General features: G+C 45.1%; 1 protein-coding gene across 11 annotated transcripts in view; it reads left to right on the top strand.

Moving 5' to 3' along the window:
* OSBPL3 (oxysterol binding protein like 3) overlaps window positions 1-26,839 on the top strand; it is a 157,156-nt gene that overhangs the window by 73,259 nt on the left and 57,058 nt on the right. For all 11 annotated transcript variants that reach the window (XR_009454769.1, XR_009454768.1, XM_059712581.1 and 8 more), the window contains 6 exons: window positions 2,900-3,139; window positions 20,511-20,627; window positions 20,744-20,797; window positions 21,678-21,791; window positions 25,537-25,704; window positions 26,267-26,387. Coding sequence is in view for 9 of the 11 variants with exons in the window: in XM_059712581.1 (XP_059568564.1) it covers window positions 3,044-3,139; window positions 20,511-20,627; window positions 20,744-20,797; window positions 21,678-21,791; window positions 25,537-25,704; window positions 26,267-26,387 (670 nt within the window). In the remaining 2 variants the exon portion in view is untranslated. The remainder of the gene's footprint in view (window positions 1-2,899; window positions 3,140-20,510; window positions 20,628-20,743; window positions 20,798-21,677; window positions 21,792-25,536; window positions 25,705-26,266; window positions 26,388-26,839) is intronic.

Raw genomic sequence — 26,839 nt, 5'->3', positions numbered from 1 at the left:
AGATAGAAATTGTTTTTCATTGTTAATATGCTTGGCAAAGTTGTAGAATTTATTTGAAACTAGTTTGTCAAATAAAAGCCTGGCCTTCTGAAGCCCAAACCAAACTCGTTAATCACCCTTAACTCGGGGCTGTGGATGAAGGCAGTGGTTCACCCCCAAAAAACGTTGCAGGGGTGGCAGGTGGCAGCCCAGTTAACACTCTAAGGGTGTCCCTGTCTCGGTCCTGATCGACCCCCTTCCCCACCACAGACTTGCTGTCTTGAAGGTTGGTGCTGTGCGTGGAAAGGAATGGGATGTTGCTGCCTCTTCAAATCGGGGTGATGATGCACACTCTCTCCGAGTTTTTTTTTCTTCCTCCTTTTTCTTTTTCTTTTTTTTTTACAGCTGAGTATCATTGCATTGTGTAAATGCACAGCTTTTTTCTTCTTTTTAAAAAATATTTTTGTATGTTTTTATTGATTTCAGAGAGAGGAAGGGAGAGAGAGAGATAGAAACATCAGTGATGAGAGCGGATCGTTGACCGGCTGCCTCCTGCATGCCCCACATTGGGGATGGAGCCTGCAACCCCGGGAACGTGCCCTGACCAGGAATTGAACTATGGCCTCCTGGTTCATAGGTCGACACTCACCCTCTGAGCCACACCGGCTGAGCTCTATCCGAGTTTTTCTAGTCCAGCTCCTCAGTTCTCTTGGACCCCAGAGAGGGTGCAGAAGCTGTCATCGCCTACCTGGCTCTCAGGATGCTGATTTCCAGCACCAGCGTTAAAGGCCTGGGATCTGACCGGACTTAGTCTCTTACCTCCTGCGTGATCAAGCAACTTACCCAACTTGTCAGAAACTCCAGTTTTTAGTTTTTTCCTCTGTAAAATAGAGGTAATGCTCTCCCGCCAGAATGATTAAATGAGACAATAGGTGTGGGAAGCCATCAAATGATGATTGTTTTAATTACTAACATACTAAGAGGTGATATGGGAAAATTCTGCTTTCCCCCTTGGTTTTTGTCTTGTAATAGTTTTTTTAAGATGACATCCCCACAAACCTGTGGTGGAACATATTTCCCATCATGCACCCCCCCCCCAAAAAAAGATTTTTTAAAATTGTAGTAAAATGCACATGACGTAAAATTCACCTTTAAACGATTTTTAAGTATGTAATTCAGTGACATTTACTGCATTCACAATGTTGTGCAACTACCACCATCATCTGGTTCCAGAACATTGTAATCACCCTGAAAGGAAGGCCCAGAGGATACACTAGTCACATCCCATTCCCCAACCCCCAGCCCCTGGCGACCACGAGTGGCCCTCTGTCTCCGTGGATTTGACCACTCTGGATAGTCTCTATAAACAGACGCTTACAGTACATGGTCTTTTGTTTCTAGCTTCTTTCACCTAAGTGTAACATTTTCAAGGTTCATCCATGTTATAGCATGATTCAGGACTTCATGCCTTTTAATTCCTGAGTAACATTCCATTGTATGGACATGCTGTCTTGGTCTCTTCCGGCTGCTGCAACAAAATGCCACAGGCTGGGTGGCTTGTAAGCAGCAGAGATCTATTTCTCACAGCTCTGGAGGCTGGAGCGTCAAGGTGAGGGTGCCAGCAGGGTCAGAGGGTCTTCTTCAGGCTGCAGATGTGTCACTGTGTCCTCACACGGGGGAAGGGGCTGGGGAACTCGTGTGGTCTCTTTTAGAAGGGCAGTAGTTCCATTCATGAGGGTTCTTCTCTCCCGACCTACTCACCTCACCATGGGCCCCCCTCACCTCCTAATAGCATCACCTTGGGCATTAGGATTTCAACATATGAATTTTGGGGGGGACACAAACTTTCAGACCAGAGCATATACCATACGAAGTTTATCCATTCACCAGTTGATGTTCATCTGGTTTGTGTCTGCCTTTGGCTGTTGTGAATAGCATTGCTATGAACATTCTTGTACAAGTTTTTGTTTGAATACCTGTTTTAAATTCTTTTGGGTCTATACTTAGGAGTGAAATTGTTGGATCATGTGATAATTCTGTATTTAACTTTTTAAAAATACTGCCAAACTGTTTTGAACTCTGGCTGCCCATTTATCATCCCTCACCTGAAGGTTCCACTTTTCTTTATAATTTGTTATTTCCTGCCCTGACCAGTTTGGCTCAGTGGGTAGAGCAGACTGAAGGGTCCCAGGTTTGATTCCTGTCAAGGGCATGTACCTTTGGGGTGTGTGCGGGAGGCAATCAATCCCTTAGTGTAACATGTGTTCATAAGATGTGTCTTTCTCACCTTGATGTTTCTCTCTGTCTCTCCCCCTCCCTACCACTCTCTAAAATTTGGTGGATTAACAAAACAATAAACTTGTTATTTTCTATCTTTTTTTATTTTATTACTAGAGGCTCGGTGCACGAATTCGTGCATGGGTGGGATCCAGCCAGCCCGCCTCGATCAGGGTGGGGGGGCTGGTTGGGGGCAGGGCTTGCCAGAGGGAGAGGCTGTGGGTAGTTGGCTGGCTGCCCCTGCCCCCTGGTTGAACTCCCTGTTGAACTCCTGGTCGAGGGGACAATTTGCATATTAGCCTTTTATTATATAGGATAGCTACCCTAGTGGGTATGAAGTGTGATCTCCTGGTGATTTGGGTTGGTTTTATAATATGTTTTATTTTGTATGTTTCTGGACTCAGATGTTTGTACTCTGCAGTGTTCCTAAGCCTGTCATATTGCAAAGCTACAAAACCACCTACACGTAATTTCCAGGAAGAGGAAGTTGTAAAACACCTTTTCCTTCACGGCCCTTGTGCAGCTGAACCTCACGGCTCTGTACTCTGCCCTGCAGATAAGCCCCTCGCAGACAAGCGGCTAATTATAGACAATGCCTGTGGCCTCTGATCTGCTCTCTAATTTTCTTTTCTTTTGATTTTAGGGATTTCCTCTGGGTCATCCAAAATGCTTTCCGAGCACACTGCGTAAGAGTTGAGACACCTGCCCGTTTGGGATTGCCATACTCTCTGCTCCACTGTCTCCCGATGGCATTTTGACTGCATCGAGGCCACGTGACCTGCTGCTCATGATGAGTGATGAGAAGAACCTTGGGGTGTCCCCAAAATTGGTCTCCCCTTCCAGGAGCCCGAGTACCTGCTCCTCCAAGCAGGGAAGTCGGCAGGTAAAGTTTTAACTAATGCAACTTTTAAGATGCAAATTTAAATCAGGCAGTTTGTAGATTAAAGTGTGTATATTTACTTGGGAACGCCTACTTCTCAGTTTAAGAGCATTTGCTTCCAGCCCTGTCTTATTTACATGAGAAGAGTACAATTTTAGGTGGTTTTTAATAATGCAGCTTGAGTGCCTACCAGGTGGGAAGAGCTGTATTTAGCTCTTTGGATTATTTTACTCAGTCCTTGCAACTGTCCTCCAACACAGATATTAATATCCCCATGTTCTCCACGAGGAAGCTGAGTCAGACCGACTGAGTTATTAAAGACACACAGCTAGTAAGTGGCAGAGCAAGAAACCAAAGCCCAGTCTGTTTGACTCCAGAGCCCATACGTCCATTTATACCCTACTAACCAACACAAAAAATCAGTCACTTTTCCAGCAATTATAATGCCCTCCCACCCGCCTCTTCCTTCCCTTATGACACCTTCCAACCACAGGCTGCCCTTGAGTCCCACCTGCTCTATTTCACTAATGGATGGGGAATCAAATCAACGGAGACGTGGTAAAAGGGAATTAAGTCGGAAGAAGAAAGAAGTGAAACAAAGGACTGAATAATTAACTTCTAAATAACTGTCAGCTAATTATATGTTGCTTTTTTTTTTGGTTTCCTTTCTAATAAATCCTGATTGGCAGACTTTGCTAGTTTTAGATCAGTACAATAAATGCACATTAATCATTGTAATTCTTCCACCTTCAGTCAAGTAGAGAGAGGGAGGGCTGTCCAAAAGCTCTGAGCCTCTTTAGTGTTTGCTGGCTCTGTTGGCTTTGTCAATCCCCCATGAGAAGCGACAGCCTAAGAATTGGTCCAGAGGACTTGGTTCTAGATTTGGAAGCAACAACCCACCAGCCCCCCACTTCGGGCACGTCCACGCATTTATGACACATCACACATTTGTGACACATTCACACATTTGTGACACATTCACACATTTGTGACTCATCATCACGGGTCTGCCATTTGAATGTTGCCTGGGACAGGGAGCTTACCACCTCACAATGCTGCCTCATTTCATTAGCATCTATGATTCTAGACCAGCCGATGGGCTGCAAGAAGTTTTGTACCTGAATATTTAGTCAGGGGCACTGGCCTCTTTTCCCTCAGTGGTTCTCAACCTTCCTAATGCCGCGACCTTTAATACAGTGCCTCATGTTGTGGTGACCCCCAACCATAAAATTATCTGCGTTGCTACTTCATAACTGTAATTTTTGCTACTGTTATGAATCGTAATGTAAATATCTGATATGCAGGGTGTATTTTCATTGTTCGCGACCCGCAGGTTGAGAACCGCTGCTTAGATTGTCAAATAAGAAAATGACAGCAGCCAACACAATAGTAGTGCTCCGGTGTGAATGCCCTGTCTTGAACCATTAATATATAGGTCGTATAAGAGAGTTGCATCTTATTGGTCATGTCGCATAATAAGATTGCATCTGATTGGTTATTCTGAGTACCAGAAATCCTTATCTACAAGTGTGGGCACCTGATTTTTTAAAAAGTCACTTTGGACCAAAAAGGATAGGTGGTTGTTGTTGTTATTATTTTGTAAATCAATCAAAACTGTACCTTTTTTTGTCAGATCTGCAAAAATATATTTTTTGGTGTGCTGCAGAATTTTAGTAATTAATTTATGCTTACCATAGATGAAAGAGTTTTAAAATCACTGTCCTAGACGATTTGCCACCAGCCTGACATTGGGGAGCCCTCCACGATCTCTCCCGAGGGTTAGGAAGAATTTTTTTCAGCACAGTCATCACGTTCTGCTGGGCTTTAAAAATGACTAAAAGTATTCCTTGACTGATGCACAATGGCTCCTGGGAATTCCATTTTTGAGAGGGTAGCTGCGTCCACCGCCTTTGTCAGCTTTCCAGGTGGGCATTTCTCTCCCTACGCCAAATTTCTGGTTGGGGTTACAACCGAATGAAGATTTCCCCCTATTAGCATCCTTGGATAAAGGGGGAGAACATGATTTATTTAAGCCAGAGCTTATAACACCAAAGGAATTGAAATTCTGGGACTGAATACACAGAAATTATTTGTTGGGTGTGTTATTTGAAATAGATTGATTTGGTTTTCACAGAGTTTTTTCTGAGGTCACATCCTAAAGAAAAAGAGAAATGTGTTTGATGCCTCAACGTTTTCTGACTTAGAATGGTTGGTCTTTCACCTATTCATCAATTGGTCATCTTTCATATTTAGTATCTACTACTTTAATGTGCATGTGATTGTGCTTTATAAGCATAAAGACTTGTTTTTCCTCTGTGGCATGGGTATGCATTGTCTTTCACCTCTTTTTCCACCCTGACCCCCAGGCTAGCACCTACCTATTGGTAGTAGCTGCTAGGAGCACTGTGCTGAGAAGGGTTGTGCAGTCGAGTCTGGTGCAGTGGAAAAGAGTGGCATGTTTTAGCTATGACTCGGCACAGGAAGGCTGAGGGGGAGCACAGGTGCCACATTTGTCACCTTTTAGTGATATTAGAGGGTTGATATTAAGAGATCTCTACACATGAAAAAAAAAGAGGTCTCTGCCACAGTCTCTGTGTTCTGCTATTGGAGGAACGTCCAGCAAGTGAAGTTTGCCTCAGTTCTCCACCCTTAAAACGGCCTTGTTTCAAGACTCCCTGACACCCTGCAAAAGAAATGGATCTCTTTGAAGTGGACTGTCCTTCAGATCTAGTGCTTTACCGGATAGAAACCTATGCTTCTTGCAGGTTTGATGCAAGAAGCCATCTTACTCAAAGAATAGGTTGTTGGTCCCTTCTGACCGTCTTCATCGTACCCTATTATCTGTAGTGTCCTAGGTTGATCTTTGCTTGAGTGTTTTTCCCCCTCCCAGGCTTTGGCTCAGCTATCTCGTTAGCTAGACTGATCCATATGAAATTGTTTTTCCCTGTTGAATTCGGTGATATTCTTGAGAAGAATCTTCATTTATTGCTTTCAGACTTTAAAAATGATCTTTTAGAAAAATACTAGATGCTCACTATAGGTCATTTCCAAGGTACAATGCAATCCATGCGACTTGCAATACTTTAATTAATTTACTTTTAAATGGCTGCTGACAGGTCAAATAAAATGAAGCCTGAGAATGATTGTTGGTTGTGGAGGTCATCTGTGACATTGTCGAGTGGTGGGCATGAAAGGCTGGTTAGAATCTATTCATGACAGAATAGGAACAGAGGAAGAGGGTACCCCAATTCTACCAGGCTCCCAGACAGGATTTGAGAGACACCTTCACAAATGTTCTGTTTGGGAACCTTGAACATGTCTAATGCCATGCTCAACCCTGCCCTCCTCTCTCCCCATGTGGATAATTCTCTGATTCATTAATTGGTTGAAAGAGTAGATAGAGCTTGAGTCCTGGGTTCTAATTGCACATCTTTTTAGTTTCCACAGCACATGGCAGATGCAAATTAGTGGACTGAATGCCAGCAGCAAGTATCCCTCCATTAGGGGAGGTGAGAATGTATGGCCAGGTATACATGTGGAATGTGAACAAGAAACTCACAGATTCCTCAGCTTCCTCACTCCAGTGACATATTATGAGGATCTTAAAAATAAACAAAGGCCTGTCCATTGAGTTTCTTCTAGCAAATGATGATGTAATCCCTAGATGCTTCCTATACCAGGATCTCTGAATGAGCTGCTCTACTAGAAACTATGAAACAAGTTCTGCTTGTTGCTAGCTGGGTGACCTCGCCATCCTATATAATAAAGAGCTAATATGCTAATTAGACTGAACAGCTGAACGACCTTCCTAACATCCTTCTGAATGTAGCCAGGGCTGCGAGTGCCAAGACCCTTGCACGAATTTCATGCATTAGGCCTCTAGTCGATCATAATAAAATCGTAAGATGCTAATTAGACCGGATGCCCTTCCGGACTAAGCCGGGGCTGCAGCCACTAATCGAGGCAGCTGCAGCAGCTATGAGGGAGGGATCTGGATCCAGGCAGCCTCGAGGGAGGGATCCAGGCAGCTGCCTGTGGCTGCGAAGGCTCACTCTTGCACGAATTTCATGCATCAGGCCTCTAGTGTTATATAAAACCTCAGAATCTCAGCTTTTTAGCTGTGAAATTTAGAACATTGTGCTTCCTTTTGAAAACTGAATGAAATAATAAATATGAAGTACCTAGGCTAGCAGATGGTAGACATTCGGTAAGTGGGGATTAAATTAATGAATGAAGAAGCATGCAATTGCTAGGTAGAAAATTACTATTCACAAAGCTCTGTAGACATATGAAGTAGGTTAAGGGGTATCTAAGTGGGAGAGGCAATTACTATTTCAAAACTTGTACAATATGAGTAATTGCGGTTTCCTGTTGTCTTTTCCCACTGCCCCCTTCCATTTCTTTCCTAGAACTTTGAAACTAGCACGCTTCAGAAGCCAGATTGAGCTAAAGATGAATGACTAGGTTTTATCTTTAATGAAAGAGTTCTATATGCCCTAAACTTTACTTCTTCAATCAATGTCTATTAAGAACCTATTATTAAAAGACTGGGCAGGGAGATTTGAAGCTACAGAGGACAGGACAGCAGAGCAGATCTCAACAAACAAGTGGTCAACTCTGGCGAGGCTATAGATTGTGAAGGGAGCATGGCCTCCATCCTTTTTTCCCTTTCTATGTTGCTAGCATTAGCTCCATGATCAGAAAACAGAAGGTGAATCCTGCTAAAATAATTGACAAGTGCTTAGTTCATGATTACAGGGGATTTGAAATGGAAAGATCTATTGCCAGGTAAGCCTCCTTACAGATATGCAGTTTGTTCTCATCACCCTCGTGTCCCTGCGCTAATCCAAGGTGGCTTTTGAGCCTCCCGGGGTCATCCACGAGTGTTTGCTATTAGATGATGCAGCGCTCCAGGGAGCCCAGCTGCTGGGCTTGGTGCCAGAACCCACAGGGCACAGGAGTTGAATGGGAGAGAATTTGCCAAGAAAAGTGAATTAAAGCTCAGGAGTTTGTAATTTCAGCATCTGGTTATTGCAAATACTTAGTCCTGTTTATTTCTTTTAATTCATCACGTCTTCAGAGACACTGAGATTTACCAGCTGCCTTTTGTAAGCAGGGGCTAAACACTCTTGAGAGAGACCAATCAAGGAGGAGGGTCTTGGGAATGTTATAATTCATCATAATTGTTCTTTGATGGTCACAGAAAATGAAAAGCAGTGAATATGAACTTGCTCAGGAGCCAGGGCTTGAGTTTAAATCTTAGGTTGTTCATAAGCTGTTTGACCTTCGGCAGTTACTTGGTTTCTTATAAAGTTTTGCAAGTTGCTTAGCTAGAAGAGAGCCTGCATGTGGAGTGTGCTATATAAGTGATGGATGCATAAACCACTCTCACCTTCCCCAAGAAGAGTCCCAGAAGCCCTCAAGCAGTACCGCGTGAGGACTGTTCCTTTCAGCTGGAGGGGACGTGACATGACGCAGTCAGACGTCTTGGCTTCTATCTAGGTTGCTCAGAGAGGAGGAGTCAGCAAGGGACATAGATGTTAGCCAGTATCTGATAGCAGCCTTAGGGCTCATTATGTTCTTTCATACTGTTATGGGGAAAGCTCTTATCCCCACCTGTTGTTCGTGGGAGTGGGCTTTTTGCGATATTTTGAGAAAAGGAATTTTCTGAGATTCGCCTGGGAGGTGAAATGGTGTAGAAAGTTTTATTTCTGTGGAATTACACCCTTGCGTTTCCCTGGTCCTATTTCCCTTTGTCCCACCAAGGAAGAAGTGTAGCTGTGGTGTCTTCAAAATAAAAGCCAGTCTCCAGAGTTTCCATTCCATGTTAGGGCATAGTCCAGTTTAGCATTAGGCTGGTTAGTTTGTGTTTCCTGCTGTAGCCCATTAGTCCATTGCATGTCAGTTTGGCCTGGCCACATGGCATGGAGGAAATACGGGTGAATGCAAAGATGCCAAGAGAGCCATGAACCAAGAGCACCAGCTCCTTTGTTTAGGGCAGTGGTTCTCAACCTTCTGGCCCTTTAAATACAGTTCCTCATGTTGTGACCCAACCATAAAATTACTTTCGTTGCTACTTCGTAACTGTAATGTTGCTACTGTTATGAATCGTAATGTAAGTATCTGATATGCAGGATGGTCTTAGGCAACCCATATGAAAGGGTCGTTCGACCGCCAAAGGGGTCGTGACCCACAGCTTGAGAACCGCTGGTTTAGCGGATTATGTATTCCCAAATTTTCATGGGCTTGCATTGGCTCCACCTCTTCTAGCCAATGATTTCTGTTCCTAGGTTTGATTGATAAGTATATTTCCTAGGTCCCCCCAACTTCACTGCACATGCATCCACCCTCCCCTTTGTCCTCTCCCGCAGTGATCTACAGGAGATGGGTGGTGACTCGCTGGTGACTGAAATTGCAGCTTCCTGGTGAAGCTGTCCAGATGGCCATGCTCATAATGTCTGGCCTCCCTTTTGCTCCTTTCCTGCTATTAATAACTAGCTAATTACCATGGTATTGATGCTGTCCTTCTATGCTTTAGAAAGAAAATATGATCCAGAGATACTAACGGCCTTGTTTAGAGTTACACAGCTAACAAGCAGTGGGGATCAGGCAACCATCTATTTGGAGAACACTAGTTTTTTTAGATGTTAGAAAGCTTCCGTAGAAGTTAATTCAAGTTCCATGTGCCTTCGGTGCAAATGTTTGTTGTTTAAACAAACCTCCAGAAGCCAACGCCTCTGAGGACGCAGGGACAAGAATAACATTGATGAGTAAAGCAGCCTAAGGATCCCTGAGGTCTGATTGTCTGCCGAGGTTTTCTTCTGGTGGGAACTACCAAGAAAAGTTTACATATTTCTGTCTTAGTTTTCCAGATTCTACCTTTATGGACCTTTTACTGCCTACCTTTTGGTCACATTTATGGTTATGACATTACTAGAGGCCCAGTGCATGAATTTGTGCATAGGTGGGGTCCGGAAGGCCTGCCCCAATGCAGGCGATCGGGGGAGGGACCGGCCAGGGGGAGGGGTCGTGGGAGACTGGGTGGGGCTTACCAGGGCCCCATTGGGCTGGTTGGCTGTTGCAGTGCACGTCATAGTGACTGTTTGTTCCAGTTGTTCCAGTCATTCTGATCGCTTGGCTTTTATATATATAGATACTCTGAAAGTAGGAAGGGCAAAGATACAAGACTCAATTCTCAATATATTTCTATTCTGAGTTAAGTCTTGAAAAGAAAAAACAAACATTTGATATGGGAAGAGGTTCAAACTTCAGCTAAAATGACATATTTGAGTTGTCAGGGTGTCTTTGTTCCTTTCCATGAACCAGGAGGTCCCGGTTTGTTTCCCCATCAGGACACATGCCAGGATTGCAGGCTTGATCCCCAGTTGGGGGCATGCAGGAGGCAGCCAATCAATGATTCTCTCTCATTATTGATGTTTTTATCTCTCCCTCCCTCTCTGAAATCAATAAAAATATATTTTAAGGAGAGAGAGAGAGAGAGAGAGTCAGTCTTCTGGAGGTTAATTTTAGACGAGGTCATGAGGATGGTGTCACCAGATGGGCTTAGTGCCCTGATACGAGGAAAGACACCAGAGTCCTTCTCTCTCACGCTTGGAGGAAAGGCCCTGTGAGCACCCAGAGAAAAGGCAGCTACAGCCACTCCAATTACACGCTCTAGGAAGTGGGTTCTCACCAGGAACCAAATTCACCAACACCTTGATCTTGGACTTCCCGCCGCAGTGTTTTGTTACAGCAGCCCGAGTTAAGACAAGCCCATTCTCCCCGGCCTCTGGAGCAAGCATGGCCTCTGAACTAGAGATGACATTCCTGTGGTTTTAAGCCACCAGTCTGTGGTAATTGGTCAGGGTAGCTTTAGAAACCCTGCTTCTACCTGGATGCCAGCTTTTCTCCAAGTCCCAGCCCAAGTTCTGCCCCTAAGGTGGATCTGGCCTCAGCTGATGGTGCTTACCTGACAGCTGCAGTAGGTTGTTTGAACGTCCCATTCTGTATTTACAAGTTTTCGTCCGTTTGCTCTCTTTATTTTCAATGTATGTTAACTTCTTGGCGGCCAGCATTGGGTTTTACATCTCTGCATCACCAGTACCTGCCTGGTGCTAAGCCTTAGACCTTTGAGTAGACATTACCTTATTAAATAGAAGCTCAGTTATGGACTAGAATATAACCCACTTAATGCAAAAGTCATTCCTTCTTTGCCGAAACCGGCTTGGCTCAGTGGATAGAGCGTCGGCCTGCGGACTGAAGGGTCCCAGGTTCGATTCCGGTCAAGGGCATGTACCTGGGTTGCGGGCATATCCCCAGTAGGAGATGTGCAGGAGGCAGCTGATCGATGTTTCTCTCTCATCGATGTTTCTAGCTCTCTATCTCTCTCCCTTCCTCTCTGTAAAAAATCAATAAAATATATTTAAAAAAAAAAAAGTCATTCCTTCTTATTTATTTATTTATTTATTTAATTATTTACTAGAGGCCTGGTGCACAAAAATTTGTGCACTCGGGGGGAAGGGGGGTCCCTCAGCCTGGCCTGTGCCCTCTTGCAGTCTGGGACCCCTCGGGAGATAACGACCTGCTGGCTTAGGCCTGCTCCCGGGTGGCAGAGGGCAGGCCCAATCCCTAGGTGCAGCCCCTGGTCGGGCTCAGAGCAGGGCCGATTGGGGAGTTGGGGCGCCGCCCCCTGTCAGCCACAGAGCAGGGCCAATCCTGGGGTTGGGGCGCTGCCCCTGTCACACACAGAGCAGGGCCGATCAGGGGGTTGGGGCGCTGCACCCTGTCACACACAGAGCAGGGTCGATCAGGGGGTTGGGGTGCCGCCACTGTCACACTCAGGGCAGGGCCGATGGGGAGGTTAAAGCTCTATCCCATCACACACAGAGCAGGGCCCATGGGGAGGGGGGTTGGGGCGCCGCCCTCTATCACCCATAGAGCAGGGCCGATCAGGGGGTTGGGGCGCTGCCACTCTCACACTCAGGGCAGGGCCGATGGGGAGGTTATGGCTCTACCCTGTTACACACAGAGCAGGGCCGGTGGGGGAGGGGGTTGGGGCGCCGCACCCTGTCACACACAGAGCCACAGGGCGATCAGGCGGTTTGGACGCTGCCCCCTGTCACGCTGATCACGGTGCTGGGAGGCCTCGCGGCTCCACTTATCCCGGTGCTGGGAGGCCTCGCGGCTCCGCTGATCCCGGTGCTGGGAGGCATATTACCCTTTTCCTATATAGGATAGAGGCCTGGTGCATGGGTGGGGCTGGCTGGTTTGCCCTGAAGGGTGTCCTGGATCAGGGTGGGGGTCCCCACTGGGGTGCCTGGCCAGCCTGGGTGAGGGGATGATGGCTCTTTGCAGCTGGTCACACACCCTTCAGGGTCGGGGTCCCCACTGGGGTGCCTGGCCAGCCTGGGTGAGGGGATGATGGCTGTTTGCAGCTGGTCACACACCCTTGAGGGTCGGGGTCCCCACTGGGGGGGCTGGTCAGTCTGGGTGAGGGGCTGAGGGCTGTTTTCAGGCCGTCTGAAGCTCCCAACTGCTCCTTTTTTTCTTTTTCTTTTTTTATTCTGGGCCAGCTTTAGCTCTGGCTCCAGCTCTGAGGCCTCTGCTTCTGAAAGCAGGTATCTGGTTTGTTTGGGTTCTATAATCGAAACAATGTATAACTCCAGCTCTGAGATCCCTGCTTGCTGAAAGCAGGTTTCTGGGGTTTTGTTTAGCTTCTATATTTGTTACAATGTTTCAAACTGCAGGCTCAGAGGCCGGCAAGGCAGGCTGGGAAGGTTGGTTTCCTCCATCACTGAAGCAAGCAAGCCTCATGTTAGCTTCAAGCTGCCTGGCTGCTAGCCGCCATCTTGGCTGGCAGTTAATTTGCATATTGCCCTGATTAGCCAATTGGAAGGGTAGCGGTCATACGCTAATTACCAGGTTTCTCTTTTATTAGATAGGATTGTTAATCCTCACTCAAGGATACTTTTTTCCATTGATTTTTAAAAAGAGAGTGGAAGAGAAGGAGAGTGGGAAACAGCGATGTGAGAGAGACACATCAATTGGTTGCCCCCCACACATGTCCCAACTAGGGCAGGGGATCAAACCTATAACCCAGGTACATGTCCTAGAGCAGGAATCCAACCTGTGTCCCTTCGGTGCACAGGCGACACTCTAACCACTTAGAAGAAGTGGCTAGGGCAGTGGTCAGCAAACTCATTAGTCAACAGAGCCAAATATCAACAGTACAATGATTGAAATTTATTTTGAGAGCCGAATTTTTTAAACTTAAACTATATAGGTAGGTACATTGTTATTAACTTAATTAGGGTACTCCTAAGGCTTAGGAAGAGCCACACTCAAGGGGCCAAAGAGCCGCATGTGGCTCGCGAGCCGCAGTTTGCAGACCATGGTGCTAGGGCAAGTCATTCCTTCTTGATACATAAGGCACTCAGGATCCGAACCTTCTGCTCAGTTCTCATGAGAACCAGTGTTTCTTGTATAGCACTGTGAAAAAAATTCATGGATGATTTGGATCAAGGATAAGGACATTTATTATGCTGAACTTCTGCCTCCTGCTGCTATTACTTTTAAATCATGTTTGCTTTAATTTATTCGAAATGTGCCTCTACTTTGATTGCAAATTTCAAGTTCCGAAAAATAGCTGAGCACGCTCTAAGAGAGAACACTACTGTCAGCCAGTGCCATCCAGCAGTGGAGGGTGTTTCTCGAGGAGGTTCAGAGGCCTGTGACTGGAGGCAAGAGTGTTCTGTCTGAATATAGAGTGAGAATCACTGATCCGTTGCTTCTCTTCAGTGCTCAGACACCAAAGGGCAGAGCTCTCTAATATGCCAAAGGAATATGACTTTTTTAAAATTAAAAGGTAATAAAGAGAAAATATGGAAACAGCGCTGGAAGGTATAAAATGAAGAGCAAAAGTCTCCCCCATTCACACCTCTGGCCCAGGCCCATTCACATAGGAGCCTATATTGGAGATTTTCTTTGTCATCACTTGGTCCGTGCCCGTGTGTGGTGAGATAACCCCCGATCCCCACCACAGCCTGTCAGCCACCATGGAAAGAAGGCAGTTCTTAGAAAGGGGTAATGGTCGTTTTTATCGTATGAATTACTAGAGAATCAGACAGTCCATTCTTTTTTTAATAATATGCTTTTATTGATTTTAGAGAGAGGAGAAGAGATAGCAAAACGTGGATGAGAGAAACATTGATTAGCTGCCTCCTGCACACCTCCTACTGGGGATTGAGCATGCAACCCCGGCATGTGCCCTGACCGGGCACCTCTTGGTGCATGGCATGGTGCTCAACCAACTGAGCCACACTGGCCAGGGCAGACAGTCCGCACTTTATGAAGTCCTGAAATACAGGGCCTTATAACTCCTACCTGTTAGTCCTGGTTTTGCCCTCAGAGCCTAACGAGTGAAATCCTAATTCCTAAGATAGCCCGTCTCCTATATAGTGGCTGCTCTAAGTGGGCCCATAGCCCTGCAGCTGCCAAGAAGCAGCCATGGCCTTGCCCCCAGATCCGCTGAACGGAAATCTGCATTTTGATGAGATCTTCCGTGATTGGTGTGCACGTTACAGGACAAGAAGCACTGCATTTGATTGCATGCACTACCACCCCTCCCCCACCTAATTTGTCCCCTTATTTGTATTGCTATCAGGCCCACCGGTGTTCACCAGATCTTAGTTGAGGAAGAAACAATTGATAAGAAACAATTGCAAATCTCAATAATTGAAATAGAGGAACAGAGTTGGTCTGACATGTTACAGTTAATTACATTAACTGGAATTCTATTGACAAGTATTTCCATGTGTCCGTAGTACAATCATAAAAGATTATATTGATGATCCTGAGGGTTTACAGGATCATAAATGCCTTTGCTCTCTAAAGACACGTTAAATTAAACTCCATGTGATTTAACACTGAGTCTTGCTTTGTGATTTTTAAAACTCTGAAAAACAGACTAAATAAGTGATCCGAACAACCCACTCCCCGAGTCATGGCAGATAGAGGCAGCCACCAAACTTCCCTCCATCACACTCTTCAAGCATGAAAGCTAAGCCCTTTTCTATATCTGACATCACCGCCGCCAGGGCGGGGCCTAGAATCAGCCTCTGAGAGGTGCACAGGAGATGGACCTGGAAGCAGCTGAGCTGGAGGGAAATGCTCTGGATTGGTGCACTCACAATATGGACATGAGTCAGCCCGTGTGCTTGAGCTAACACTTAGCTGCCTTTCCAACCACAAAGAAGCTTTCTGCATTTGGCACCTTTGAGACATTCAGTAAGACATTCAGACTGAATTTAGTGCCAGATGACAGTGCCAGACTGTCTGCAGTTAACTCAAGCAGAAGCCTTAAGAAGCCACTTCCCCCACACCCCACCATAGTTCTCTCTCCACCTGCTGTTCGTGGTGAGCTTTAAGCCTGACAGCCCGAGGGCAGGGTATCAGCCCAGGACGTTGAGCTAAGTCAGCAGGGCCTTACTCTCCCCAGGGTCAAGTCCACCCTGTGCTGTGCATCTCAGCTCAAGGTGCGTGCCCTGCTCCCGGGCCACTGCGTGTGTGAGGGACAAGTGGAGCCACGCCCTGCCACCCAGGCCTTTTAGCCAAGAGCAACTGGCATCTCTGCTCTTTTCTGTCCTGAGTACCAATCCATCCGAATCCAGCACACAGTATTCGATTCCTTCACCCATGGGTCTTGTGGGGTCCTTTTTATACCCCACCCCTTGCTGCTAAGACTCATTCAGTAACTATATTTAGGGCCCTATGTCCAAAGCAGTGAGATATAACCAACAGTATCGAGCTCCTGTCCCCACGGATCCCGAATTCTAGATAGGGAGGATAATACCAGTGAGGTTTGTGTAGGCGCCAAGGAAGGAGGGAATTCTGTCTGAGGAAGTTTGGGGCTAAATGAGAATTCCCCACTGAGAAGTAGATGGAACAGACATTCAGATATACAAAAGGCAAGGAGCAAAGACTTGGCAGCATTAAAATGCATGGCTGACTTCCGCGCCCCCCCCCCCCCCCCAAGGGACTACCTTGCAGGAAACTGGTAGGTCTCAGCAGAGTCTCAGACCTTGCTTGTCTTTGTCCATAGGGGGTGTTTCTTAACCATTGCTTCAGGATCTTGGCCACCTCCTGGATTTATTCCCCTGTTTCCCTGCCCCATGCATTTATTTCTGGTTCATCATCAGAATTCACATGTTTAAAGTACGGTAGAATATACAGCGTTCATATGAGCAGAATGATTAAAGATGTAGATTTTCAGTTAGGCGGCTTTCTCCCTGGGCAGCTTTGTAGCACTGGGGAAGTTTTCTAATCCTCCCTTCCTCAGTTTCCACATTCAAAAAAATAAAGATACTACTAAATTCCATATCACAGGATTGTGCAAGGAGTAAGAGCAATATTGTGAGTATGGTGATTAGCACACTGCCTGATGCTTAATAAATCTTAGCTATTGGAATTGCCCCATTAATTCGTTCAGCATATTGATGCCTACTCTGTGCTATTAGGTAGTGAATGAGACAGGGAAGGTCCCTGCTTTCCGCCAGCTGGAAAGTCTGCTCCAGTCCTTTTATAGGATCCCTGTTTACATTGTGGTATTTATGCGTTGTGTCAGTCAGACCTCACTGGATGGCTTTCCCCAGGCACTATTCTTTGTGTTTTTTAAATGGCAGGCATTAGCGGGTATCTACCATCTCTGGCTCCCAGCCTCAGAGGGAGCAGTACGCCCCCCAACTGAGAACACTGGCGGGGTGTGAGCTCAGGTTTCAGCCCCGAGGGTCCAGGATGGTGACAGACAGGGAAGTGGGGAGGCAGGCTTTGAATGCCAAGCCCAGAAGAGGAGTTGGCTGCGGTGCCTTCTTCCTCCGCCCGGGAGAGCCTTCGCTTTCTTAAATGTTCTTTAAAGCTGGTGTTTGGTAAGGGTTTTAAACACGTTCTGAGCCCAGGTAGAAGATAACGTAAGGAAGAAGGAGGATATTTTGTACAAATAAATGTGAACCCTGTTTGGCTTATTTACCTTAAGAGCCAACAAACCTCATCTAATTCCCTGCTCGCCACATTGGCTCCTTGGTAGGAATGTCCTACGTCTCAAGAGTTCTGGAGAATGGAGGCCTATTGTGAATCCTGGAAACATTATCGAAATTTAACTCTTCTTTTCCTTTAAACTACAGATACGGTCTCAATCCATTTTTCCCCCCATTTTGTAAAGTATGCAGTGGCATTTCATCCTCCCTGACACTGCATTTTGCATAATTGAATGTATTTTGCAGATGTGCATGATGGCCTAGTATTAGTACTCTGCATGTTACCTTCTACTTGGGAGTCTTAAAACAAACAAATCGAAAGGACTTGATTCCCTTAGAGCATGTTCCAGAAGATTTTCAGCCTTAAATTTTCATTGAACAATGATAACGTACATACACCCACTTTCGCATATCCGAATGTGCTGTGTTTGATTTGTAAACAGTCATTTAGTCCAAATATATTTGGTACACTTCCAATGTGTGCCAATTCGTGATATTCCAAGAACATAATCTGTTTGCAGTCTTATGCCAGGACCAAGTTTATTCACTTGCTGATGGGGTGCATCCTGTGCACAGTGCAGGCTAGGCGCTGTGTGGAATTCAGAAGTGAACCGCACACACTCTAACCCTCAGGAAGTCTAGTGTCCAGTAGGGATGAGAAAACCATACCAGTAAATAAGTGGTTAGCCGTTGGAACGGTAAATGGAATGCTGAGATTCCTAGGGATGAAATAGTACTTGGTTTGAAGATGGCTTCCTGGAGGAAGTGAAATTTTTACTTTATGGCCTTTAAGATTAATTAACACTTTGACCGGTAAGACATTTTAAACTTCGAGGAATGGCTTTCTGAGCTGAAACAAATATGAGCAGAAAAATATTGTGTATTTGTGCCTTCCCATCACTTAATAATATGTATTTTCCATTTATTTTCTGGATGTAATTAAGTGACTTTTAATAATTACTATAAAGAAATCTCATTTGACGTTGCTGTTTTTCTGAAAATGTTCTCTAACTTAAGTGCTGAATTGAAGTTTTGCTTTTTCCACTGAATAATTCCCTTTTACAACTCCAGATCCTGGGAGACTGCCGCCATGTTAAAACTCTCGGATGTACCTCTAACTGCATTCGCAGTCAAGTGCAGTCAGATAGAAGGCAGATCTGTCAGGATTGTTATATAAAGAGTTCAGTTAACACAGGACAGTGTTCTTGTTACCAGACATTTCCCATGTATTGGCCTTAAGGACAGCATGGAAACCAAGCCAGAGCACCCAGGACTTCCTGTGTTTCCCATTAGATCACCTTTTTCTGAGACTTGAGTCTACTTGCTTCTGCCCCTTGGTACTAGTCCAGACTTACTATCCATCTCCCAGCCCCTCTGGCTTCTACCCACACCACCTGCCTGTAGGCTGGAGATTCTACTAAGAGCAAGTTAACATGAAATCTTGGTTAAAGGACATATTTGTCTCTTGAAGAGATATCTGCACTCCCATGTTCATTGCAGCATTATTCACAATAGCCAAGACCTGGCAACAATCCAAATGTCCATTAATGGATGGATGGATAAAGACTGTATAACATTCACACACACACACACACACACACACACACACACACACACACACACACACACACGAATATTATTCAGCCATGAAAAGAAGGATCCTGCCTTTTGTGACACCATGGATGGATGTTGAGGACATTATGCTAAGTGAAATAAATCAGAAAAAGACAAATACTATACATTCGCACTTAGATACAGAATCTAAAAAAAAGCCAAACTAATAGAAAGAGAGAATAGAATGGTGGTTGTCAGGCGGGGAGTTGGGGTGGGGCGGTGGGGAGATGTTGGTCAAATGGCACACACACCCAGCTATAACATGAAAAGTTCTGGGGATCTAATGTACAGCATGGTGACTATAATTAACAGTACTGTATTACGTACTGAAAGTTGTTAAAAGAAGGTAGACCTTAAATGTTGTCTGCACCAACAGAAAAAGTGGTAATTCTGTGAGGGAATGGAGGTGATTTAAACCATCACGTTTTATGCCTTGAACTTACTTATATGTTATATGCCAGTAATATCTCAGTAACTGGGAATATTTGTCAAAACTTAATTACCTGTGTTTGAAATGTTTTCTCTCTGATCTGGATGGTAGTTACAAAGGATATAGATGTATAAATTTATTCAGTTATACTAAGATTTGTGCATTCCAATAAAAATGTAAAAATAATAATAACCAAAAACTCCATTATTGTAGGCACTGAAGTACTGCCAATTTTGGTCTATCTTGGGGTAATTTTGCAATGATTTATGCGTTGTCGAGCATGTAAAAATAACTCTTCAGAATTTTTAGTGGTTTTCTTTTGCATTCCTTTTTAAAAAATGTCTTTGTTGATTTCAGAGAGAGGAAGGGTGAAGGGAGAGAGAGATAGAAACAACAATGATGAGAATCGTCCATTGGTTACCTCCTGCATGCCCCTACTGGGGATTGAACTTGAAACCCGGGCATGTGCCCTGACTGGGAATCGAACCGTGACCTCCTGGCTCATGGGTTGATGCTCAACCACTGAGCCACACCGGCTGGGCTGCATTCCTTTTTAAAATTCTTTTTCAATCAATTACTTGAAATAACCTAAATAGGGAACGATGGAAGATTAATTGTAACAATTGTTTGTACATCTTCAAAATTGCAAACAAAAGAAAGGGGAAAGGAACAAAATTTCTGGGGGGAAGAAAGATGAAAATGCTTGTTGTAAAAGCATTTTTTTTGATGCTTCAGGATTTTCACTAAAATACCTAGAATTTGAAGATATTAACCTGCAACTAAAACATTATTTTGACCACATTGTCATGTTTGCCAACTTGCATCTGGTCTGAAACTTTTCAGCCAATTTTTAAGCCCGTCTTCCTACATTACCACCTCAGCCCACCCCCACTTCCATCCTCATGTCTGTAGCTTTTGGTTAAAATTCAGTCTGAGGTCTACTGGTGAGTAAACAGTAACTGCGTGATAATGTCAAAGGGAACAAAAATAGAACTTAACAGCGAAGTTTACCCCTAGCTGTAGTTGCCAAGGTTGAAGCACCAAAAGAGAGAGAAACATTCCCTTGTAAGAGAGCCTTGTTGGGAAATAAAAAAATTAAATAAACTTGATGCCATTAAATTATAGCAGTAAGATTGTAAAATCCAGGAATGGTATAAAAATTAAATTTGAATTTCTTCTCCCCAACCAACCCAGCCAGGCTCACCATCTTGGATGGATTTTCTGATAGAACAAAGTGCTTCTTAATGTCATTATTGTTTTGAAAGACAGTGATTTAGCATGACCTCTCTTGTTGGAACAGGACAGCTGGGAGGTGGTGGAAGGACTGAGGGGAGAGGTGAATTACACCCAGGAGCCACCAGTTCAGAAAGGATTTTTGCTGAAAAAGCGGAAGTGGCCCCTGAAAGGCTGGCACAAGGTAAGACGCTGGCCTGGACCTCACCTGCATTTTAATTTGAAGTTGAAAATAGCGACCAAGGGAAGACCGGGCATTTAAATGGAATGTGTTTGTGAATTATACTTCCTTCCCCACAGAGATTCTTCTATCTGGACAAAGGAATCTTGAAGTATGCCAAGAGCCAAACTGATGTAAGTCTCCTTGTTCATCAATGTGCTGTTGACGAATTCGGAAGGGCTAGTTGTTGTCAACTCATAGATGAGATTGTGTCCATGGTGGGGGACGGCATTCCATTTCTCTGAACTGGAGCCACAAGGGTAATATGGAACAGGGGGCTGCTCCCCAGCCCTGGGTTCTAGGTAGGCTCAGTTCCCCCGCTGAGTGGAGGTGGGGCTCCTCTCAACACCCTACTGTGTACCCAGGGGTCTGTGCTGGCCTTAGGTCAGCTGAGGGGTACTCTGGGTGGGAGAAGACATTTTTGCAGCGAGATAACAGGAGCAAGACATAGGGCAAGTGTAACGGTGACTGGGTGGTTTGGTGGAGAACCCTTAGTGAAGGTGATATGATGGTCCCCTTGTTTCTGCCCCTCGTAGGGGCCCCTCTCTCACCCAGCACTTCTCCCATCCCCCTTCCTCTCCTCGCCTCTACGGTGCTCATCTTGTACAGTTGCGTACAGAACATTTGGTATAATGTTGGACCCACAGTAGCCTGTCTTAGCTTCCTGTCCCTACCCCTCTTTTTAAATCACTTCCCTGTGAATTTAACAGGAGCAAGAATTGTGGGAGGAAGTGCAGTGAAAGGTGCATTTGCTGCTGTGGAGTCAGTCCACGGGGCTCACCTTCTTGCTTCCTCACTTACTGGCTGGGCAAACCGTTTGTTACATAGCCCCTCACAGATTAAAGAAGACGACGCCTGTGCAGCACTTGGAACTCAGTACTGGGTCACACTGGGTGCTTGATAAGTCCGAGTTCTTAGGGCGACTGTTAGTGGCTGTGGCAGGTGAAGGGGTGTCCAGGATGTTACCACCACTGCGGTGTCCGGTTCTCAGGGGCCCCCCTCCTGCCTCCGCAGATTGACAGGGAGAAGCTGCATGGCTGCATCGATGTGGGGCTCTCGGTGATGTCTGTGAAGAAGTCATCCAAGTGCATAGACCTGGACACCGAGGAGCACATCTACCACCTGAAGGTGAGCCCCTCCCGGCTGGCTCCAGGGCAGAGCTGCTTTATGTTGCAGTGTAGCACTATTGATGGTGCCTTTTGAAGACTTCTGAATGTCCAGCCAACATGTAGACCTTCCCTATGAAAGTATTTCTGATGGGCCCACACTGCTGGAGGTTTAGCATCCTTGTCTCCGCATCCCCCAATACCTCTTCGTAGTTATGGCAGTGATCAATGATAAAAACATCTTCATGTTTCCAAATACAGTATCATGTTTAGTGAAGAGCCATTTACCATAGGTTAAAATATGTTCCTTGAAACATAATATTTAATATTTAGTCTGACTTACAACTTTGGCTAATTTTATATGGGTTCCATTAAATTTCTCATATTGCATTGAATGCCAGGAATTTCCCCCTGAAGTGTGGGCCTCCAAACAGTACTTCTCAAAGCTGCTTAACTGCCTGCCGTCTTCTCCTGCACGTGGGAGAGATGGTTGAGAGCATGAGACAAGAGCTTCGGAGGTTCAGATGTGGTTCAATGCTTGACCTGGCTACTTACTCGCTCTTGGCCTTTGGCAAAGTATTTAATGTCTGAAGGCCTCAGTTTTCCCACACCCCAAAATGGGAATTATTATAGGCCTCATGTAGAAAACTTGGCCTAATGCCTGGCCCATAGTAATCTCAATAAGTTTAGTTGTTATATATAATTATTAGGCGGGACACAAATATTAGAAGTTAGAAAATGTTAAGACACTTTTTCTTACTTGGGCACATTATCTGGACTTGGCAGTGGGGGCTGAGTGTTGGCAGAGTAAAAGCATGAGATTATGAGCTCCCTGTCCTCCCATAGCATGTATGTGTGTGGTGCTTGGGCAAATAGACATGTAACATATACATGTGACCCATTGACCACACAAGACAGTCAAGTCCATTCTGCTCCCTAGCCCAGGGCCCTCTCCCTGTGGGTACGGTGAATTGTGTAAAGCAGGGTTTCTCACCCTCAGCGCTAGTGACATGGTGGGCTGGAGGGTTCTTTGCCGTGGGGGCCTGTCCTGTGCATTGCAGGATGTCGAGTGGCCTCCCTGGCCTCTAGATGTTGGTAACAACCCCCTCCAGTTATGACAACCAAAAAAATTCTCCAGACATCGCCAGTGTCCCTGGGGGGAGGGGCAATCCACCCCTGGCTGAGAACAACTGGTGTGAAGTAAAGGAAGCAGAGACATAATCTTTAAAAGAAGCTTTAAGAAAAAATATTTTCGCCACCCCCACTTAAATGGTCAATCTTCTTTACAATAATTTAGGTCATTTCTCCTTGTACTTCAGTGACTCTTAGTTCTGTGTTTTGACACGGCCAGGAAATTATAGGTTCTTGTTCATCCACTATTCTAGTTTACCAAATAAAAGTGATTTCTAATTCCTAATTTTTAAAGAACTAGAATGCCTGAAGACACATGACATGCTAAATATCATGACAACACAGTTTCATACTTCTCTGAGTTGATTCCGCTGAAGTTCTGTTTGTGCTTCTTGCTCATTCTCTTGAACATGAGCTGTGACTGTCAGTGTAGGTACATGTAGTTATCAGAAGGTCCTACTTAGTAGCCTTTGGCAGGCAGTTTTAAATGTGGGTCATCCAGTGCCGCGCTCTTATTCTATGGATGAGGGATCTGGTAGCAGAGTGACTTGGCTGTCCACCCACAGTCCTAGAACTACTTGAGGGGCTGAAACAGAACCCTGGTCCATTGTTTAACAAAGTGCTTTTTATTCTTCTGCTCTGTTTAACCAATACAAAATGAGTCCAGATGAACACTTTGGGCACTGATTTTCAAGGGCCTCTGAGAGCAGATCGGTGCACAGGATGACATAGATTCACACCTGGGAAATGAAATCTATTTCAAGGACATAATTTAGGGGAAATGGAGAGATGAGCCTGTTTGTATTGCTTCTTCCTGTACATGACACATTCAAGAGCACTTAGAGAGGTTTTAAGTCTTGCACATACTTCTAATAACACAACAAATGTAAGAGCCAAACTACCATTTCCCATGTGAATGATGCAGCTAACATTTATTTCCACATCCTTGCTCTCAGCAGTGGCTGGCATTTGTAAAGATTTTAACAGCATTGACCTAAAGTTTTCTTCTTAGAAGTGAACCTACCACACATCCTTTGGGGGTATTATAAATTGTTACTTTATGAGTCTGTGTTCTAATATACAAGAATCTATCATTTTTCATTTTGGAAATATTTAATATACTCTCACACACCCACAAAAATATTGACTATTAAGAAATGCCTATGCTGCATAGGTGTTTGTAATATTTTTTGTAGTACTTTTATGAACATTTGAAGTGTTTTATAATAAAAATTACTATTTACAAACTATTTTTTATGGAAATTAGATATTAATAGATATTCATTTATGGAGATAATAGCTAATAGTTTTTTTAAAGTATATTGATTTTTGCCCATCTGGTGAACGTTGATCTATGAACCAGGAGGTCATGGTTCGATTCCCCATTAGGGTACAAGCTGGGGTTGTGGGCTCAATTCCCAGTGCAGGAGGACGGGTGTGGGGTGGGGAGTAGGGGGGAGTGGGAGGGGCATGCAGGAGGCAGCAGATCAATATTTCTCTCTCATCAATGTTTCTATCTCTCTATTCTCCCTTCCTCTCTCTAAAATCAATAAAAATATATTTTTTAAAAGAATATTGATTTTTAGAGAGAAAGGAAGGGAGCGGGAAAGAGAGAAACATCTCTGTGAGAGTGCAATATTGATTGGCTGCCTCCTGCACACTCCCTGCTGGGGATCAAGACCACAACCCAGTAGGGGGTGTGCAGGAGGCAGCCAATCAGTTTTGTGCCTGTTGGGAAATTGAACCAGCAACCTCCTGATACCTGGGATGATGCCCAACTAACTGAGCCACACCGGCCAGGGCAAGAGTAGCTAAATGTTTGTGTGTGTGAGTTTGAAAAACCCTGGAAATCACCAATAATACTTTATCAGACTTTTTCTTTTTCTGAGAGCAGGAGAAATGTTCTTTTAAATAACCTTCACATTCATTAACCTATTCCTCAGCAATGGATCCTCTGACAGAGGTTTACAAAGATAAATATTTTAGGAAGAATTTACTAAGTCATTCCAATTCAGAGAAGATTGATCTGAAAAGTCCAAATTATGAAAGAGTTTAAAAAGAAAACAGTGTGGCCTTAACCGGTTTGGCTCAGTGGATAGAGCTTCGGCCTGCTGATGCAAGGGTCCCAGGGTCGATTCCCGTCAAGGGCATGTACCTTGGTTGCGGGCACATACCCAGTAGGGCATGTGCAGGAGGCAGCCGATTGATGTTTCTCTCTCATCGATGTTTCTAACTCTCTATCCCTCTCCCTTCCTCTCTGTAAAAAAATAAAATATATTTTTTTAAAAAAGAAAAAAATCAGTGTGCTAATATTTTCAGCAGGGTTGGGATAAGCTGGGACACAGGACTTGGAAATGCTTTGAGACAGAGAAATATAAAGTTCAGTTTTATTTGTTGTTCACTATAACTGATACTGTTTTGCTTTCCTACTATTAGTGTAGCAGTTGGACCCTTTCATAGAAAACCTAAATGTATAGTTTACAAAACCATTTTTACTCTCTTTCCTGCTCAACTTGTCCCATGGTTCACATAATGTAAACTAAGTCAATAAGCTGGCATTTCTACATTTCTGCGTGTGCCAGTAGACGCTCTTGAGTGACACCCTTGTTTCCTTCTTCCAACCGAACACAATGTAGGTCAAGTCAGATGACGTCTTTGACGAGTGGGTGTCCAAACTCCGCCACCATCGGATGTATCGTCAGAATGAGATCGCCATGTTTCCCCACGAAGTGAACCACTTCTTCCCGGGGCCCTCCGTCACAGACTCCGCGCCCGGGGTCTTGGACTCCCTCTCAAGTAGGAAGGTAATAATTTGCCAATAATGAACCTAACAAAGGGGTGGCTCTGGGTGGGGGAGTCCCCCTGGGGGAGGGGGCTGGGTCTGAGGAAGGAATGGTTGGAGGGGAGGAGCAGGGAAGCCTGAGCTGGTATTTAATGAGCCCCTTGGTCCCGTGAGTCACCAGGGCCAGGGAGCGTGTTCCCTCTGGGACGACAGCTGGAGAGTAGCGTGTGGAGAGGCACTTTATACCCTGAATGCTCCACCTTCCTCTTGACCAGCTTGACTTTGGTTTTCTTATCTGGTTGTAAAATGCAGTAGGTGCATTGATAGCCACGTGGGATTGCAAAGTCCCCCAACATTTATCGTGATTTTGATATGATTATCATCATTGGATAGAAGAACTGCAGCCCAAGGCCTCCTGGCCTGGCCGGTTGACAGCCAGAGCCAGGTTCTTCACTGGAGGGCTTTGCTAGAAGCTTCTTTCCCCACCAGGCAGGTGGCTTCCCTTAGGGACTATCCTTTGACCTTAGAGTGTTCCCACGGGCTCTGTCTTCATTTATACTGTGTTCTTGTCATCTGTGGAACAGCGTAGCAGTATATCAAAGCAGAACTCGTTTCAAACCGGAGGCAATTTATCCTTTTCCTGTGGAGAGATTCGGGTCCCATTGTGGTTGCAGTCTTCGGAGGACATGGAGCAGTGCTCGAAAGGTAGGGCGACTGGACACCTCGGCCTCTCTCCCTCCTTGATCTTGGATCGACCGGGTTCAGCATTGACACCTCAGGCGCACTTGCATCCCACCCATCACTGTCCGAACTCCCGCTCCTGTTTTGTTGATTGAGTTTGTACTCGTGAGGAACAAAGAACACTCTGCTCATTGCGGGGGGGGGGGGGGGGGGGGGGGGGGGAGGGGGGGAGGGTGGGGGGGGGATGCAGACAGCTTTTCTTTTCTTTTCTGTCCTTCAAGTACTGATGCTGATTTCCACGTGGGCTTATTCAACCACAGCCTCCAGGGTGGGGCCTGCACTGCTGTCTGTTTGTTTAAATGCCAAAAAGGATTGAGAATCACTGTTCTAGAGGTGAGCAGAGACCCACACAAAACAGGTGTTCTCTGCCCTGGCTGCACATTAGAATAACCAAGAGTCTTTCAAAATGCAAGAGG

Source organism: Myotis daubentonii, chromosome 10 (assembly GCF_963259705.1).
Source record: "Myotis daubentonii chromosome 10, mMyoDau2.1, whole genome shotgun sequence".
Taxonomy (NCBI): Eukaryota; Metazoa; Chordata; class Mammalia; order Chiroptera; family Vespertilionidae; genus Myotis; species Myotis daubentonii.
This window is presented reverse-complemented; position numbering and strand designations above follow the sequence as displayed.